Source organism: Borostomias antarcticus, assembly GCF_949987555.1.
Source record: "Borostomias antarcticus genome assembly, chromosome: 18".
Taxonomy (NCBI): domain Eukaryota; kingdom Metazoa; phylum Chordata; class Actinopteri; order Stomiiformes; family Stomiidae; genus Borostomias; species Borostomias antarcticus.
The window spans coordinates 23,297,726-23,316,720 of NC_140251.1; the positions used below are offsets into that span (position 1 = coordinate 23,297,726).

General features: G+C 48.5%; 1 protein-coding gene across 1 annotated transcript in view; it reads right to left on the bottom strand.

Annotated features, from left to right (window-relative positions):
* Nucleotides 1-1,099: 1,099 nt before the first annotated feature.
* The window catches only part of hyal4 (hyaluronidase 4), a gene marked incomplete at its 3' end in the record, with an annotated part of 25,724 nt that continues 7,828 nt past the window's right edge, over nucleotides 1,100-18,995 (bottom strand). Inside the window, exons 2-4 of the mRNA XM_084452843.1 lie at nucleotides 10,720-11,709; nucleotides 9,893-9,982; nucleotides 1,100-1,591 (exon numbers count right to left, since the gene is read on the bottom strand). Coding sequence (XP_084308969.1) covers nucleotides 1,100-1,591; nucleotides 9,893-9,982; nucleotides 10,720-11,670 — 1,533 coding nt within the window. The 5' untranslated portion in view covers nucleotides 11,671-11,709. The remainder of the gene's footprint in view (nucleotides 1,592-9,892; nucleotides 9,983-10,719; nucleotides 11,710-18,995) is intronic.

The following is an 18,995-nucleotide window of genomic DNA, read 5'->3' on the forward strand; positions in this document are numbered from 1 at the left end:
AACAAATTATGCCTGAAGAATCCATAATCTCCGTCATGATGGATTTTTCTGCAGATCGAAAATTTGGCAAAACCTATAAAACGTTCTAATAAACTGCAAGTCAGATTGGTCTGCAATTGCTCATGGAAGTGTATGGTGCATGTCTCCCTTTAGCGTGTTAACAGCTAAGAGGTCCATTCCAAGACTGCTGAGAAAAATAAAATAATAATAAGTGTATATATATATATATTATTATTTTTTTTTTCTCAGCAATCAGGAATGGACCTCTTAGCTGTTAACACGCTAAAGGAAGATGTACCGTGTGTGTGCATGTGTATATATATATATTTTTTTTATTTTTATTATTATTATTCTTTTATTTTGTTTTTTTTTATTATACATTTTTTTGGGGGCGGGGGATTGAAAAAAAATCAAAATACAATGGTGCAATATCCAACATTATTTGATGTGTTTCTTTGGCTAAAATTCATGCTTTTATCACAAAATGCACGTTGTCATGGTTATCTGCTCCACTACACTTGTAGAACTTAAAAAAAGCCAAGCTTATTGCTAAGTATGCTAACTAACAGTATTCATGGAGACTGGAGCATGGTAGCATTTCATTATCAGTGCATACAGTGCTACCAAAAGTGATAGCGGAGAATAACATTTCATAACACAGTTGATAAAGTTAGTATGTTAGCACTAGTAGATGTTGTTTGTCAAAGGGGCAGTGCTTGTTTAAAGGCAAATGACACCCTGTTTGTCAATGGGAGGCCAGGATGTCCACAGTTTATATATGGTTATAGCACCTTATGTCAGGTGTATGGCAGCATAAAGTAGGCTACATGGCAGAGGATTCAAGTGATATGCATAAGGACCACTCACTGGAACTACTTGCCAGATTCAGAAGAAATGCTAAATGCATTCATAAGTAGTTTAAACAACCAGTTGGTGGTGATGTTGAGTCATAAATGATTATAATGCTTTATAGTTCTACGTAAGGTCCTCATACAACAGCATTACCCCAAAGAGCTACAGTACTTCAAGCTCTGCCTCTCCCCTATCTGAACCCAAACCCCCCACGCCACCGGAAGAGCCTTCATTATAATCAGCATCATCACACCACTGTCCTCAGAACCAAAGAGTTCACAAAGAGCAGCCACACTATCAGTCCAGAGGTATTTCCAGTCAGAGGAGCTGAACTCTGCTGTTTCTTCTCCTGGTCGTCCTCCTCCAGCCCCTCTCTCCATTCCCCCTCCTCCTTCCTCCATTTCTCCTTGTCCTCCCCCTCGACCACCACGTCGTTCAGGCTGTCACAGCGCTCCCCGGCATGTCCCTCGTAGCAGTGGCAGCGGAACCTCTCAGCCAATAGCTGCAGCTCGTGCTGCGAGTGCCATCCCATGACCTGGAAGTCCCCGTGGCCGGAGGGCTGGATGTGGTAGCTGCCGGCGGACAGGTGCAGGTAGTGGGGGGCGTGAGGGTCCCGCCGGACGCACCGGCCGTTGCTCTGGCACAGGAAGTCGCTGCAGACCTGGGCGGCCCGCGTCACGTTGGTGATGTACTGGCCCAGCCGGTGGCTCAGGAAGGACTTCACCTTGGTGCAGTTGTGCTGACGGGGGACACCAGTGAAGGGTGAGGGTCAGTATCTAACACAACTAACACATACATGAACTACTGTGGAGGAGACCCTGAGCCAGGACATGCAGACACTACATGCCTCCAGAAATGGAGATTGAAGCTAAGCGAAGCAAAGGCGGTGTCGTGTGGCGTTGATGAGGCGACTGGTCCGATCAGGCTGGAGCGTTGGGGCAAAAAACACTGCGTACGGCAGCCCTAGCCCTGGTCTCCTTCACCAGTGAATACTGCGCACTGGTGTGGTGCCACAGCACTCACACCTGCCTCATCGACCTGCCTATCAACGAAGCCTTGCGCACTTGCAAACTAGTTGATATGGAAGTATTGATGGTTTATCACCACCAGACTGCCTTATTTGGCTGAGCTGAAGTCTGGACATCAGTTCAGGCATCAGGCGAGGAGTTAGCCTGGTACGACCATCCCGTTATCGCGAGCTCACATTCTGTTTCACTAACGCAGAACGGTCTGGCCTTCGCCTCCTCGAGAGGGATTATCCAGACCATACAGGGCCAATCAGGGACTAAGTTTTAATGGTGTGTTCGTTTATAACTGGGAGGTGGCAAATTGCGACTTGCTACTAGGAATTATTAAATAAAACGCTGCATGAACTCGCACTTGATCGTCGCAAATTCTGATATGTTTCTCAGCCCCTAGTTGCCGGCTGACATCAATATCATATCATATCATCATCATATAATTCGCTATAGCTCGAATGCACACAGGTTGGAGGTAGGTATTTTGCCACTTGCGACTTGCCAGCTCCGACCACAAACGAATGCACCATAACTGCTGCCCGGCCCCACAGTGGAAAGCAGGCCCTGATTGGTTCGTGTCCCTGCCGCACGCTAAACAAACATGGCGGCTCCCGAAGCAACGAGTGGTAACGTTAACGTTAGAAGAATAAATGCAGCTAAAAGTGCAGTTATTGCAGAAATAGACTTAACCACAACACTTAAACAAGAACAAGAGTATGCACTAGCGGAGTTTCTCGGTGGAAAATAGGTTTTTGCCGTTCTTCAGACTGGATTTGGCAAAAGTTTGCTGAACGCTTTGTCTGTCAAGGCAATTACCCCCGCCCAGTGCGCCCACATAATCGCTCTCTATGGGGCGAAGGCCAGACTGATATAGCGGAGCGAAGCAGTGAGCTCGATAGATCGGGATGGTCATACCAGGCTAGCGAGGAGTGGCCTCATACAGTGACTTTACCAACACATTCAACATTCTGACTTCATAATGGGCTCTTTCCTGGAACAACTTTTGACAACCAGCTAATGTCCGCCTACCTCTATCTAGCTGTTGTGTTGGTTTGTCACATACCATGATTGAAAGCTTGGCCTCTAACTGAAGAAGACTTGGAATGCTTGTTGGAATGCGAGGCATGCTTCTCCGAGTCTGAATGACAGATCTACTGCCCTGTAGGTGTCGACAGCACCGATATGTCACAACAAAAACAAGGAGCAGATGTTCAACCACGCAGCTCAAAAATAAACTCAGTCTATTGTAGAATAATGGTGCGTTCGTTTGTGGTCGGACGTGGCAAGTCGCAAGTGGCAAAATACCTACCTCCGACCTGTGTGCATTCGAGCTATATACCATTATATCACAGTTACCTAGTTATATCTAGAGCATTCGAGCAACTGGGGGCTGAGAAACATATCCGAATTTGCGACTAGGAAGTGCGAGTTCATGCGGTGTTTTATTTATTCATTCCTAGTAGCAAGTCGCAATTTGCCACCTCCCAGTTATAAACGAACGCACCATAAGTCTGTAACCTAATAAAACATGGAGAACGTGAAAGGGGTGTCCAGACTTTACAGACTGACTGTATATATATATATATATAGACTATATATATACAGTAGGACCCCACTTATCGGAACCCAACGGGACCGAAGGTCGTTCGTATCTCTGAAATGTCCGGATGACTGAAACTTATATTAAAATACACCAAATTCAATAAGTGGTATACTTGTTTTGTATAAACTCACAATACACCGATAAATACCCTTAATTACTTGTGAAAATGCATCAAAATTACAATAGCCAACTAAACTCATATAGCCTAGCCTATACCCTACTAACACACGCAGGTTGCGCAAACGTTCTACATACGGCCGCTATAGGTGACGATTCATCTGCGCCGCGTGCGGAAATTACGCGGCCATTTACGGAAACGCGAGATCTGCCGATTAGTAGACGCTACGTTAGAACGACACGTCATTCAGAAGTTGCGGCCGCGTGCAAAGAACGCACGTGATCACGTGGGCAGGGACCTCTGTTATAAACTCACTTGGCTGACACTAGATTTACAGGTATTTATATGACTTGGTCTGCACGTCTTTTTCGCACGGTGCAAATATGGTGCGGCCGCGTGCAAAAAACGTGGGCAGGAACTTCCGTAATAAACTCACTTGGCTGACACTAGATTTACAGGTATTTATATGACTTGGTCTGCACGTCTTTTTCGCACGGTGCAAATATGGTCACTTACTGACCACTGGCTATATTTAGCATTTGCAGTACCACTGGCTATATTTAGCATTTGCAGTACCACTGGCTATATTTAGCATTTGCAGTACCACTGGCTATATTTAGCATTTACCAGTACAAAAACGAATTAATGCTATATGGGGATATAGCAGCAAGCATTATGATACAAACCAATATAAGACTGAACACCATTAACAGTTTAGAACATTTTATTACACAAAGTACATTACAAATTAAAAGTTATACATGTTTACAAGGATGAGGTTTACGGTCTGTCACATTACGCATAGCCAGAAAAGCAAAAAAAAGCATGTACAAGCTCTGGCTAGCAACCCATTATCTGACAATTGCAAAAGTTCTAAAAACAAAAATGAAACAGTGCGCATTCTGTGGCAGGCAGACCGGGAACAGACCGTTGTATCCCACAAAAAAAAGGTTAAAATTTACAAAAACTATTTACAAAAAAGGCATCCATCCTGGCAGGCTGGAAAGGCAGGTTTAGGGAGACGGGCTGGGGGTCACCCACATCTGAATCGAGGGTCTGGGCAGAAGAGGTCATCCTCATCTGAATACTCCACTGTGGTCAGGGCTGGAGCTGCGGTCAGGGGCTGGGCTGGGGAGGTCAGCTGGGCTGGAGCAGATGCCTAAGGACATAATGAAATGGCTGTAAAAGCAAGTCGCATACGTTCATTGGAAGCGTGCCATGTCACTGGATACGAGACTGCCTGACATCACATACCTTTTTGCATCGAGCAGGGGCATGTTTCAGCATCTCCTGCAGCTGGGCAGACACCTCCGTCACAGTGGTGCTTGGCTTACAGGCCATAACTGCACCTTTTAACCAAAAAGGGAATGGTTTCAATGCACATGGCATGAAGCAAAGACAATGTATTATTTTGCGAAAATATGAACAATCCCTTACGTAAAATAACATTGTAGAGGGTCATATTCTTCAGAGGCTTCTTCCCCCTCTTCCCATGGACGCTGTAGACACACCACACTCTGTGTATGGCAATGGCTGACAGCACCCGCCGGACCACATCTGGCAGATCTTTGCCGCCAATGGAACTCAGATATCGTGTCTGCAAAACATAAAGACAATCATTTACTTTTACATTTCCTTAACACTTCCCTGCAAAAATAAGGAACAAAGTTCTGCCCTGAAGTTACTCACCATCTTCCTTTGATGATCCTTGTCCTTCAGCTGCTCCTCCAAGACCAGCAGCTCCTCCTCCGTTTTAGCAGGGTGCAGGTCATCCAGTACTGCTCCCCGATAGCTGTCTGCAGACTCGCCGGACAGTCTCTGCTCCAGCCTCATCATTGTCTGTGCCATCTCCCTCAGACTCTGCATGACGCTGGAGAACTGCTGACACATCATCCTCTGGAAGTCTGGATATTAAACACAGATGTGGCTATAAGTAATTGTACGGTCCCATAATGGATATTCAGCTCAAAGTATATCCCTACATGCAGCATGAAGTAGTTCACAAAATTCAGCATACCAGCATCTGCAGAGCTTGATGGCAACACTGCTGGAGCTGTTGGTCTCACAGGCGATGGCATCAGAGAACTACCTGAAAACCAGAGGATAAAGGGATGAGCAGGAAACTATGGTGCTGGCGGCTTAGTGATTCTGGCATAAGGGGAAGAATCAACTCGACATGAGACATGTCAGACCCTGACCTGGTCTGGCCGGGGTGCTAATCGCTGATGCATGCTGCTCGTGCCTGGACGTCTGAAGGGCTGAAGGGCCTGGGCTCACAGCGCCTTGGCTCAAAGGACCCGGGCGATGAACATCTACTGCCGAGTAGTGAGATGTGAGATGAGCGAATTAGTGAACTGAGTACATGAGTCTTCAGAAAGTCCTGAGTTAACTAAGTGTGCAAATATGCATAGACATTTCACCAACACAAACATGCATGGATACCTGCATTGATAACTGGCAGAGCGAGCAGGCCTTCCGGCTCTGGCACCTGGCATAGCTGGTCTGGTCTGAGTTCTGCCGACCGGCTGCCTGGGCACTGGAACATATAGTAGAGGTAAATTAGCTCAGATTAGTCAACTCAAGTAGTACTCTTTTGGGACTGTTGAATGCACTTTATTATATTACCTTCGTCACTGGAGTCATAGCGTGTGTTGCGCTGTCTCTTCCTTGTGTCTTGGGAGTTAATCCATTGATGACTGCTGCTCAAACACCTTCGCCAAGGCACTGGCTACTTCATAATGCTCTGTGTGTTCCTCAGCAGAGACAGAGGTTGTCATGGCTCCTCTTGATGTGCTTGTGGAGGTAGATCTGGGAGGTATAGGAGAATGGGCACTCAGAGCAGGAGAACACCCAAGTCTTGCACAACTCTAACATCACAGCTAGGAGAGCGAATGAGAGAGACCATTAAAAAGGATTATCTCACCTGTAGTACAAGTTCAAATATAGAGTGATTATACGTCATTGTAAATGAGAGCTTACTCTCAATTGATTCACGAGGTTAAATAAAGATTGAATGAATATGTAGCTAGTGGGGGGTTACAACCACACAACTGTGGAGAGAGAATGAGACACTTGGTTCCCTCCTCTACTGGTGTTCATGGCCATGGCCACACACCTGGAATACTCCAACCCTGATTTAAAGGCATAAAAGTGGGGAACACATTCTTGAGACGGTTCCTAAAACTGGAGGGAAAAAAAACGGGAAAATGATATATCCCCCCCTCCTCATCACTCACTTCTGCATGGGGCTGAGCTCTACCCTGTCAGCAGTGGCAATACATGGGATAGCGGCTCAGCACACAGGAGAACTGCACAGAGAGGAAGGAGGAGAGAGAAAACCAACAACAAAAAAGGCAAGAAGGGTTAATAACTGAGCGAATCTTGCAAGTTTGCACTACAGGGAAGCAATTGCTCAATTTCCCTGATATTGTGGCGTCACTGGCGTCAGTGATGCGTCTTATGAATCTCACATGTCTACCGCTAACATTAACTCAATATCAATATTCCCATTTGTTTATCCCGTCTATGGAAACGTATGTGCATTTGTACTTACGTGTGCCTGCCTTTATTGATGATCAGGTGTTTCTCCACCTAAGGGCTGGCCAGACAGAACCATCAGAGACCATTGGGCTGAGCTGAGGAGAGAGCGACATGTTAGAGTGTATGTGTGCATAATGTATATGGTGCTCTTCTGTTAATACTCATGAGGGCATTCAACTGAACAAGACTCACAGAGCCTGTGGTGCTGTCCCAGGACTGCCCCTGGCCACGCCTGTCCCCGTCTTAGCGCCTCTTCCTGTCCCGCTCACCTGCTTCTTGCTCAGTTCAAACAAGAACTGGGAGGTTGGCAACTGAGAGCATGGGAGGGGAGAGAGGGAGAGAGAGAGAGAGTGGGTGACCCTCTCGTTGGCTGACATGCACACTCCACAGGACCACGTGATTTCTGACACGTTTAGAGGAACAGGGCAACATGTCTACCACCCTTCACACTCAGTAATTAAATAGATTTTGCAAGACACTAGTGGACAGTAGTCCACATCATGAGTACCTATTATGCAAAATTTGGATTTGTATGTGAGTGAAAACGTAGTACACAATTCTTTACCCGTTTGACAGAATGAGCAACCATTTCAACAGTTAAGAGTAACATGAAATCCACCAAGATGGCTGCTGTAACCAAATGAGCCAAGATGGCTGCTATAACAAATCCTGCTAGCTAGCCTAGCTCCGTTGTTGGGGCTTCTAGTATTCTGTTAACGTTAACTTCGGAAAAATGAATGCCTAAAAACAAACACATACTAACGGTGTCGTGGGTTAATGCGAAATCAATGAGTAAGCTAATTATCGCATTTTATTCCAAGCGATGAAACAGTACGAACGTGCAGGAGCTCGCGCGAGCCTGCTAGACTCGAGAAGACTCCACCATTGCCCGTAATTAGGAAACAATGGCCCACGACAACACTTCATAAAAGTTATAGTGTACACAACTGAAATATTCTCAAGTTGCCAAGCCAACATTATAATTTAAGCTACAATTACACAAAAGCTAAAGTTATAATAATTGCGAGAGTAATTTTACGTAGGCTACTTAGCTAGCCATGATGTACAGAAAAAGGCTAATCACGTTAGCTGGCTTGGAAAGAGAGCATCTGCATATAGATAATCATTACAAAAGGGTAGCTTGCACATAACGTTGGTGTTTTATCTGGGACGATACCAAAATACATAGTATGTATGTATACATACTAATGTATACATTGAAATTGAGATACTTACAGGATCTGTGTTGTCGCGGGGACAAAGACAGCGTGTTGGTCTTTCTCAATCGTTTCTGTTTCAAACGGAGCGGAAGTTTCACCCGTCCTCGTTCTTCTTCGCTGAGTTTAGTGGCGGATCGCAAACAACTTTATTGTGCATACAGCCACCTACTGTACCAGAGTGTGTAACTTGTTTGTCTAGTTCTTCAATTGTGTCACCTAAGAAAGTAGCCCAATGCCTTGCATTCTACGTTCACTGCTCAGCGTTCATTGCTCACATTTAGGTTGCAAAATTAGGAGTTTATTCATAGGCATATTTTTTATCATTATTTTTATTAGGCCTAGACTGCAAATCTTTAGTGTTAATATTAACTGTAAATGAGAAATTACACACAAAACAGACATGCAGGATTTCTCCTCATTATTACAATTCTGTAACTGTATGACTTCAAAATTTATTTTAAAACCTAAGTAATTTACAAATGTTCTGACCCACTGTGACACATTTCCAATAAAGTCAGATTGGGACTGTGATCTAACCACATTGTCACGTTATTTAATTACATCGTAGTTACGGATTTAAGCAGCAGTGGCGGCTACGTTCCCTTACAGTGTCCTTGAGGACGGCTATTTTGGTTATTTTGCGACTGAAAAGGCAAGTGTCAGCTAGGTGTCAGCTAGGTCCGCTGCTGGTACCGTCGCAAAGTTACCACAATTACACCAATGTGTCCCGTCAGTTTTACGTACTGTGTTAGTAGGGTAATAGGCCTACAGTAGCATAGAATAAAATAAACAAATAAACGCTGCATCGATAGGCTACTATATTCGCAGAACAAAATGGTATAGCCTAGAAACAACCCAACGTTAGAACAATTAGAGCAAATGATAATCAATAAATAAATAAATGAAATGACAGACAAGTTGTCGTGTCTTAGGCTATTAGCCTAAAAGAAAGTCTCTAAAACAACCGATGTAGGCTAACGTGGCCTAGGCTGTAGGCTATTATTTAACAAATACAGTAGGTTTAGTAGGCTAATCTACATGCTCACAACACGTCTGTGTTCCTGAAGTCCATTAACTGGGAACGAAAAATGACTCGATGCTCCTCTGCTTCAGGTTGCTGACGCGCTTTCTGGCTACCAAGGAATTCAGCTCTCACACAGCAGACTCGTTTGGGTTTTGCGCTCGACATTAGAGTAACAAAGAAATGAAACATGACAGTAGACTACAGCCTACAGGCAACATGTAGGTCTACATACAGTTCTGTTTTTATTCACAGTAGGATACAGTACGTGTTTATTATGTGAGATTTAAATGCAAGTTGGCCTACAGTACTGTAATGAAAATCCCACCAGTAACCAGATAGAACGCTCAAAAAAAAAAAAGAAGATTTTTTTTAAGCCTGTCCGGTAGACCGGGAGGTTCGGATCTCTGAAGTCCGGATGAGTGGGGTCCTACTGTATATATATAGGTGGTGATTAAGGTGCGGTGAGGTTGTATGAGGTTATATATATATATTTGTGTAAAGGTGGTTAAGGCTTACCCTGGATGAAGTCAGGTTAAGGTCTCCCCAGATCACAAAGCCAGCTGCACCTAAAGCAGCACTCTCTCCTATGGTGTGGATCAAGTCTTTCTGTGAGGAGCACACACACACACACACACACACACACATACACACACACAGGTACCGTATTTCAGCATTATTCCTCCGGTAGTCTAAGCTGCACCACTGTTATTCTGTTCAGCCAGTAGGTGCTGCTCATGTAATTGAAGGCAGGACTTCATCCACAGGTCCAACTTTCTTCCCAGTATGATGAGAGAAGGCTAGTGGTTCTATTATACAGGCCCTGGTATTGGTGAGCTAGTGGTTCTATTATACAGGCCCTGGTATTGGTGAGCTAGTGGTTCTATTATACAGGCCCTGGTATTGGTGAGCTAGTGGTTCTATTATACAGGCCCTGGTATTGGTGAGCTAGTGGTTCTATAATACAGGCCCTGGTATTGGTGAGCTAGTGGTTCTATTATACAGGCCCTGGTATTGGTGAGCTAGTGGTTCTATTATACAGGCCCTGGTATTGGTGAGCTGCTATCCTAAAGAACGACGGCCTGGCCCTGTTTGCTTGCGGCTGACGCACCTGATTCTTATCAGTTGATTTGATCATAATGCGTCAGTTGTCATGATGTCATCTCCCCCCACTACCCTTCCCTACATCAGTACCAGACTCCAGCACCTTATCAGAGGACAGCCATTATCCCACCCCTGTAAGAGTGGGCAGAGAGGATGTGGCCTTACCCCCTCCGCTGAGGGAAGGCAGGTGTGATGTGATTGGTTCCTGGGGTTGAGAGCGAGGTCAGAGGGCGCGTGCTCACCGTGGTGAGGAAGGCCATGGCGTCGTCCCGGTAGCCCAGCCTCAGGTAGACGTAGGTGGGCAGGTCGTAGGGCCGGGCGGTGAGTGCCGCCACCCGCATGGCCTCCAGCACCCGGAAGCGGGAGAAGTTGAGGCTGCTGAGGTTGTGGGCGTGGCTCTTCCTGAGCGCCACGGAGGGGAATAGGGCCGTGCTGCTGTTCCACATCCACAGCAGCTCGTCGTTGCGCAGGCTCTCCAGCAGGGGGCAGGAGCCCGTGTAGTTCTGCTCGTGCAGGTTGTAGTTGTGGCAGTCGGGGTAGAGGTAGAAGCCCCAGAGTCCGCCGGGGCGGAGGCGTGTCCCCAGCTGCACCGTCCGCTGCATGAATGTGCGGGCACTGCTCTCGAAGCGCCGCCGCGCCAGCTCCTCCACCTGCTCTGTCGTCACGTTGACGTACGCCCGCGACACCAGCTCCCGGGACCGCTGCCGGTAGATGTCCTTCTTGTGCCAGTTGCGGCTCCACTGCGGGCGCCAGAACTCCCAGTCGATGACGGCCAGGCCGCGGAAGTCCGGCGCGGGGATGAAGTGGCCGATGTCCTGGTAGGCCTTGAGGAGGTGGCCGTCCAGGCTGCAGTTCTGAGGGAGGCCGCCGTTGACGGGCTCGCCGCGGTCGGTGTAGTAGGGGTAGCTGCCCAGCCGGTTGGCGTAGAAGATGGTGACGTTCTGGCCGGTCTGCACGGCCCGCGGACTCCCGCTGATCTGGAAGAGGCGGTCCAAGTTGGCGGTGACGTTGTACTTGACAGTGCACAGGTCCAGGGGGGCGTTCCAGGCGGCGATGAAGGGCTTGCGACCGACCAGCGGGAGCCTGGCGGGCTTCTGACCACAGGTGTCCTGGAAGAGGAGGAGCCAGGAGAGGGCGCAGGCCAGGGGCAGAGCGTGGTGGGGGGGGGCTCCACCCACGGGCGCCGCAGGCATCCTGGAGGCTCAGGTCAATGAGAGGAGCTGTCACTCATCCTGGGAAGGAGGAAGAGAAAGAGGTTGAGAAAAGAGGAAGAGAGATGACTATTTTCTATTTTTAATGCCTCTATTTCATTAAATGTTTACAGTGTAATGTTTACATCTTATCCTTGCGGTTATTTTATTTTGTTTTCATTTCACTTACTTTGGCAATGTAAACACAACAAAAGCCCAGAGTAAATTTAATTGAATTTCACAGAGATAGAATATACTTTTTTTAATAGTTTATTTTTAGTTTATATTTATAGTTTATTAGTATTTCAGTATTCCACTTAATCCAACAACAACAATTACAGGATTATAGCAGTTTATATGACAATGCATAACAATCCCACAATGAATGAGTTCATATCCGTGTAGGGAAGCCAGCTGTTGTTTTTGAATGGCAATGAGAAACATAGAGCTTCCATGACCTTTGTTTGAGTATATCGAGCCATTGCTCCGAAATAAGATAAACAAAGGATGATCTTACGAGGCAAGATATTGTTGAGAGAGCGAGTGAGAAATGCTTCCTTTCTTTTTCTCGGCGAAATGTGGAACAGCTAAGCTAGCACAAACACTTGGGAAGTGCTAGGAACGTGCTTCTGGTGCCGTTACCATACCTGGGATCAGAATGTTGACTCATTGCCAAGGTCATAGGTCGCAGACATGATCTGGGTTGACACCCAGGGGATCTGACCCAACCATTGGTCGGACAGACTGTTCTTGTCCTGTCCACATCTAGCCATAGTCTGACCAGAAAGATACCAACATGCCCGTAATGATAGGCTTCCCTGCCAAATGATCTGCCTAAAGCTGAGTGACTCAGTGGAAGACACACTGTCACCATCCAGCATAGACTCCTCAGTACAGAAGAGCTAGTCATGTGGATTGCTTCAAATATTGGATAGGCTCTTCTCTTAAACAGTAACAACATTTTGTTTGCATATCATGTTATAGCTTTTTAGCTACACATCAGTGGATAGTTTAGCTTTAACTGACATTAGAAATCCATTGAGATACTGTATGTGCATATTTTTTATAAGATTTGCCTGCCATTTTGGTACGATTTACAGAAAGTGCAAGCAGTTGTGAGAAAAAAAACACACAAAAAACAGCTTAGCCACAACTGTGATTCAGCAGTAGAGCTTCTACAGACTGATGAGGGAACCCCCTCCCTCACTTTCTCTGACAGGATGTCTGAAGCCTTGAGAGAGGAACAGAGACTCAGGACCCAGGGGTGAGGAGGGGGGGGTCAGACACACAGACTCTGGTACTGTAGGAGGGGGGGGGGGGTCAGACACACAGACTCTGGTACTGTAGGAGGGGGGGGGGTCAGACACATAGACTCTGGTACTGTAGGAGGGGGGGGGTCAGACACAGACTCTGGTACTGTAGGAGAAGGGGGGGGTCAGACACAGACTCTGGTACTGTAGGAGAAGGGGGGGGTCAGACACAGACTCTGGTACTGTAGGAGGGGGGGGGGGGTCAGACACACAGACTCTGGTACTGTAGGAGGGGGGGGGTCAGACACATAGACTCTGGTACTGTAGGAGGGGGGGGGGGTCAGACACAGACTCTGGTACTGTAGGAGGGGGGGGGTCAGACACATAGACTCTGGTACTGTAGGAGGGGGGGGGTCAGACACAGACTCTGGTACCCTCCATGTAATGGACATATGAGCCTGTTTACACTGATGGACACAGAAATGTTGAGAAAAGTAGTATCCAAACTCAAATCCTCCACAAGCCTGCTGGATCCCATCCCCACCGATTTTTTCAAAACTATTTTTGACTCTGTATCCTATGACATTTTAGCCATTGTTAATGACTCCCTATCTACAGGTGTCTTCCCACCAATACTTAAAACTGCTTTGGTGAGACCCGTACTGAAGAAAAACAACTTAGACACTTCAGTTCTTAGCAATTGTACACCAATCTCCAACCTTCCCTTTTTGAGTAAAATTCTGGAAAAAATTGCTTTTAAACAGATTAATGATGTCCTAGCTACAAGTTGTACCCTTGACCTTTTCCAGTCTGGCTTTCGTGCCCATCATAGCACAGAGACGGCATTTCGAGACGGCACGGACGGCAAGTTGTAAATGACCTCAGAATTAATGCTGACTCCAAAGAGCTTTCTGTTCTTGTCCTCCTGGACCTGAGTGCAGCCTTTGATACTATAGATCATGCAATCCTCATCGAAAGACTGGAGAAGTGGGTTCGCCTCTCTGGTCCAGTCCTTAATTGGGATTAAGACCTATCTAACCGGTCGTGATTTCTTCGTTGCCCTCGGTGAATATAGCTCAGGAAAGATCCCTATGACCTGTGGGGTGCCCCAAGGATCGATCCTAGGACCTCTACTCTTCAGCCTGTACATGCTGCCCCTTGATGATACCCAACTCTATATTTCTGTAACACCCAGTAACTACAGCTTGGTTGACTGCCTTGTCAAGTGTATTACAGATATAAATGTATGGATGTCACATAATTTCCTCCAACTAAACCAGGACAAAACAGAAGTACTGATCATTAGAGAAAAAGCTGAAAGAGAGAAACTATCTGCACATTTAAAAACTATGGAAATTGACACCAATTGCCAGGCTAAAAACCTAGGTGTCATACTTGACTCAGATCTAAATTTCGAAAACCACATCAAGAATATTACAAAGACATCCTTTTACCACTTAAGGAACATTGCCAAGGTGCAACCCTTTCTCTCTCAGGCTGACACCGAAAGATTAATGCATGCTTTCATTACAAGCAGGCTGGACTACTGCAATGCTCTACTATCAGGCCTACCAAAGAAAGCAATCTCTAAGCTACAAATGATACAGAATGCTGCAGCACGAGTCCTCACTAAGACTAGACGAAGGGCACACATCACACCAGCCTTAAAATCACTACACTGGTTACCAGTCAGCTCTAGAATGGACTTTAAAATACTATTACTAGTCTATAAATCTCTCCACAGTCACTCACCAGAATATATTTCAGACATGCTTGTTAAGTACATGCCCAACAGACCACTCAGATCCTCAGGTACTGAACTTTTAACAGTTCCAAAAGCCAGGACCAAGAAACACGGAGAGGCAGCTTTTAGTTTCTATGCCCCCAACCTCTGGAACACCCTACCAGAGTGCCTAAGAAGGGCCGAAACAACGGAGGTCTTCAAGCGAGACCTCAAGACGTACCTTTTCGACCTAGCCTACAATCACTAGCCAGGACCTTGAGACACAGAAAGGCAGCCTCAAACCTACCTGTGAATCCTCTGTATACATTGGTATTTATCCTGCTATGCACTGTATGTATATCAAGTAGTGTACAGAAGCTGGTTACCCTGAAACAGGCTTGTTCTGTTCTGACAGCTGTGTTGCTTCAATGGCTCAGCGTGCTACTAACCGTTTTCTGCCTCCCCTAGTGCCTCTCTCTCTCCCTCCTACCTTCTAACCAGGTCCAGTGGATGCCCTACTGTCGTCCGCAGACCAGCCTGAGTCCGATAGATACCCCTGTGTCAGCTGTGGATGTCGTAGTATTTAGTTAACACACACATACACACGTACACACAGACACACATCAGTCCACATCCGGCTTAGGCCTGGACCTGATGCTCTTAGCCTTTCTTGCTCTGAAAATTTATTTTAATGTAATTTATTGCTCTTTAAATGTTCTTAGCCATTAGACAAATATATTCCAGGAGCTTGTTCCAGGTTGCCTGTTTTAATATCTGTGTGGTTTGTATGGCTCTATGTGCTACTAACCCTGTTCTGCCTTCCCTCTCCCTAGTGCCTCTCGCTCTCCCTCCTATCTTCTTACCAGGTCCAGTGGATGCCCCACTGTCACCAGCAGTTGGGGGGGGGGGGGGGGGGGTAGACACACAGACTCTGGTACTGTGGGGGGGGGGGGGGGGGTAGACACACAGACTCTGGTACTGTGGGGGGGGGGGGGGGGGTAGACACACAGACTCTGGTACTGTGGGGGGGGGGGGGGGGGTAGACACAGACTCTGGTACTGTGGGGGGGGGGGGGGGGTAGACACACAGACTCTGGTACTGTGGGGGGGGGGGCTGTAGGAGGAGGGGGGGGCTGTAGGAGGAGGGGGGGGGCTGTAGGAGGAGGGGGGGCTGTAGGAGGAGGGGGGGGCTGTAGGAGGAGGGGGGGCTGTAGGAGGAGGGGGGGGGGGGCTGTAGGAGGAGGGGGGGGCTGTAGGAGGAGGGGGGGGCTGTAGGAGGAGGGGGGGCTGTAGGAGGAGGGGGGGGGGCTGTAGGAGGAGGGGGGGCTGTAGGAGGGGGGGGGGCTGTAGGAGGAGGGGGGGCTGTAGGAGGAGGGGGGGGCTGTAGGAGGAGGGAGGGGGCTGTAGGAGGAGGGGGGGCTGTAGGAGGAGGGGGGGGCTGTAGGAGGAGGGGGGGCTGTAGGAGGAGGGGGGGGCTGTAGGAGGAGGGGGGGCTGTAGGAGGAGGGGGGGGCTGTAGAAGGAGGGGGGGGCTGTAGGAGGAGGGGGGGCTGTAGGAGGAGGGGGGGCTGTAGGAGGAGGGGGGGGCTGTAGGAGGAGGGGGGGCTGTAGGAGGAGGGGGGGGCTGTAGGAGGAGGGGGGGGGCACTCACCGCACTTATGGAACTAATCACCAGTAACCATGGTGATGATAGCAAAATACATCAACTTCATAAGTCCCAGAATTAGAGAGCAGCCTAGAGTGAGTCTGTGTGTGTGCGTGTGTGTGTGTGTGTGTGTGTGTGCATGTGTGTGCGTAAGTGTGTGTGTGTATGAGTGTGCGTGCGTGCGTGCGTGTGTGAGTTCTGGTCTGTTCTGTTCTGGTCTGGTCTGGTCTGGTCTGGTCTGGTCTGGTCTGGTCTGTGTCTGGTCTGGTCTGGTCTGGTCTGGTCTGGTCTGGTCTGGTCTGTGTCTGGTCTGGTCTGGTCTGGTCTGGTCTGGTCTGGTCTGGTCTGGGTCTGGTCTGGTCTGGTCTGGTCTGGTCTGGTCTGGTCTGGTCTGGTCTGGTCTGTTCTGGTCTGGTCTGGTCTGAATGGAAAATGCTTTGCTGAGACACATTTTTCCTGAGGTTTTGGCGTCTAATGCGTAACCCAAGGGAGGGGGGAGGGGGGATGGGGTGCGGTGGTGGGGGGGGGGGGGGGGGCGACCACATCCTGCCCAATCACAGAGGCATGGATCTCACCACAGAGAACGCCGACTGCAAACTGTATCTCAAGTAGGTACAGTGAACTTCACTGTACATTTACTACAACTAACATTTTATATGAATTGGTTTGGTAACAGTATTGAAGTAGAGATGACCCATTTGGACAGCTACATAGGTCAACACCATTTCAAATGCATTGACAAGAGAGTGAGCCATGCAACTGGACTATAGAGGATGCCCATATGACTCCCATCATAAGCATTCCCAGGAACCACAGACTGTGTATAAACATGAATGGGTACAGTTGGCAGACTGACAAATAGAATCATTCATCTTCAACTCCCTTTACCCACAGACTATATCTGCTAGCAATTAACATTAACATTCTGCTGATGACGGTCCTTTTCACTGCACACTGTGGCCCAATGCCAACTGTTCCAAAAAAGGATCTGATTTTAATAATCCTTACCTGTACATCCAGTCTCAGATTGCACAATATGCCTGTCTCCATGACCACATCATCAATGCTTTGAGAAGGTATCTTCTGAGATGGTAACTAGATTACCACAGTAAACTAGATCACCACAGTAAACTACATTACCACAGTAAACTACATTACCACAGTAAACTAGATCACCACAGTAAACTAGATCACCACAGTAAACTAGATCACCACAGTAAACTACATTACCACAGTAAACTACATTACCACAGTAAACTAGATCACCACAGTAAACTAGATCACCACAGTAAACTACATTACCACAGTAAACTAGATCACCACAGTAAACTAGATCACCACAGTAAACTACATTACCACAGTAAACTAGATCACCACAGTAAACTCAATTTAAAGATAGCAGCCTATTAACAGGCTAAAGAGGCACACTTTGAGGTGAAAGGGGATTTGTTTATAATCAGAATCATAATGACTTTATTTCCTAAGTTAGCCTGAGTTTTGATGTTTCAAAACGTGGAACCAGTAGGCAACCTGAGCCTTGAGTCTGGGAGAGGGACCACAGGCAACCTGAGCCTTGAGTCTGGGAGAGGGACCACAGGCAACCTGAGCCTTGAGTCTGGGAGAGGGACCACAGGCAACCTGAGCCTTGAGTCTGGGAGAGGGACCACAGGCAACCTGATGTCCAATCAGAACACGTCCTGCAGCTGGTCGGAAAATTATTTGGTTCAATGAGGTTGAGTGATGATGAGCACCTGAAGTGCACCTGAGACAGCTCTGCTCTGGGACTGCTCTGCTCTGGGACTGCTCTGCTCTGGGACTGCTCTGCTCTGGGACTGCTCTGCTCTGGGACTGCTCTGCTCTGGGGCAGGTCTGCTCTGGGGCAGGTCTGCTCTGGGGCAGGTCTGGGGCAGGTCTGGGCTCTGGGGCAGGTCTGGGCTCTGGGGCAGGTCTGGGCTCTGGGGCAGGTCTGGGGCAGGTCTGGGGCAGGTCTGGGCTCTGGGGCAGGTCTGGGCTCTGGGGCAGGTCTGGGGCAGGTCTGGGCTCTGGGACAGGTCTGGGGCAGGTCTGGGGCAGGTCTGGGGCAGGTCTGGGTTCTGGGGCAGGTCTGGGCTCTGGGGCAGGTCTGGGGCAGGTCTGGGCTCTGGGGCAGGTCTGGGGCAGGTCTGGGGCAGGTCTGGGCTCTGGGGCAGGTCTGGGGCAGGTCTGGGCTCTGGGGCAGGTCTGGGGCAGGTCTGGGCTCTGGGACAGGTCTGGGGCAGGTCTGGGGCAGGTCTGGGCTCTGGGGCAGGTCTGGGGCAGGTCTGGGGCAGGTCTGGGCTCTGGGGCAGGTCTGGGCTCTGGGGCAGGTCTGGGGCAGGTCTGGGCTCTGGGGCAGGTCTGGGGCAGGTCTGGGGCAGGTCTGGGCTCTGGGGCAGGTCTGGGGCAGGTCTGGGCTCTGGGGCAGGTCTGGGCTCTGGGGCAGGTCTGGGGCAGGTCTGGGCTCTGGGGCAGGTCTGGGGCAGGTCTGGGGCAGGTCTGGGGCAGGTCTGGGCTCTGGGGCAGGTCTGGGGCAGGTCTGGGGCAGGTCTGGGCTCTGGGGCAGGTCTGGGTTCTGGGGCAGGTCTGGGCTCTGGGGCAGGTCTGGGCTCTGGGGCAGGTCTGGGCTCTGGGGCAGGTCTGGGCTCTGGGGCAGGTCTGGGGCAGGTCTGGGCTCTGGGGCAGGTCTGGGCTCTG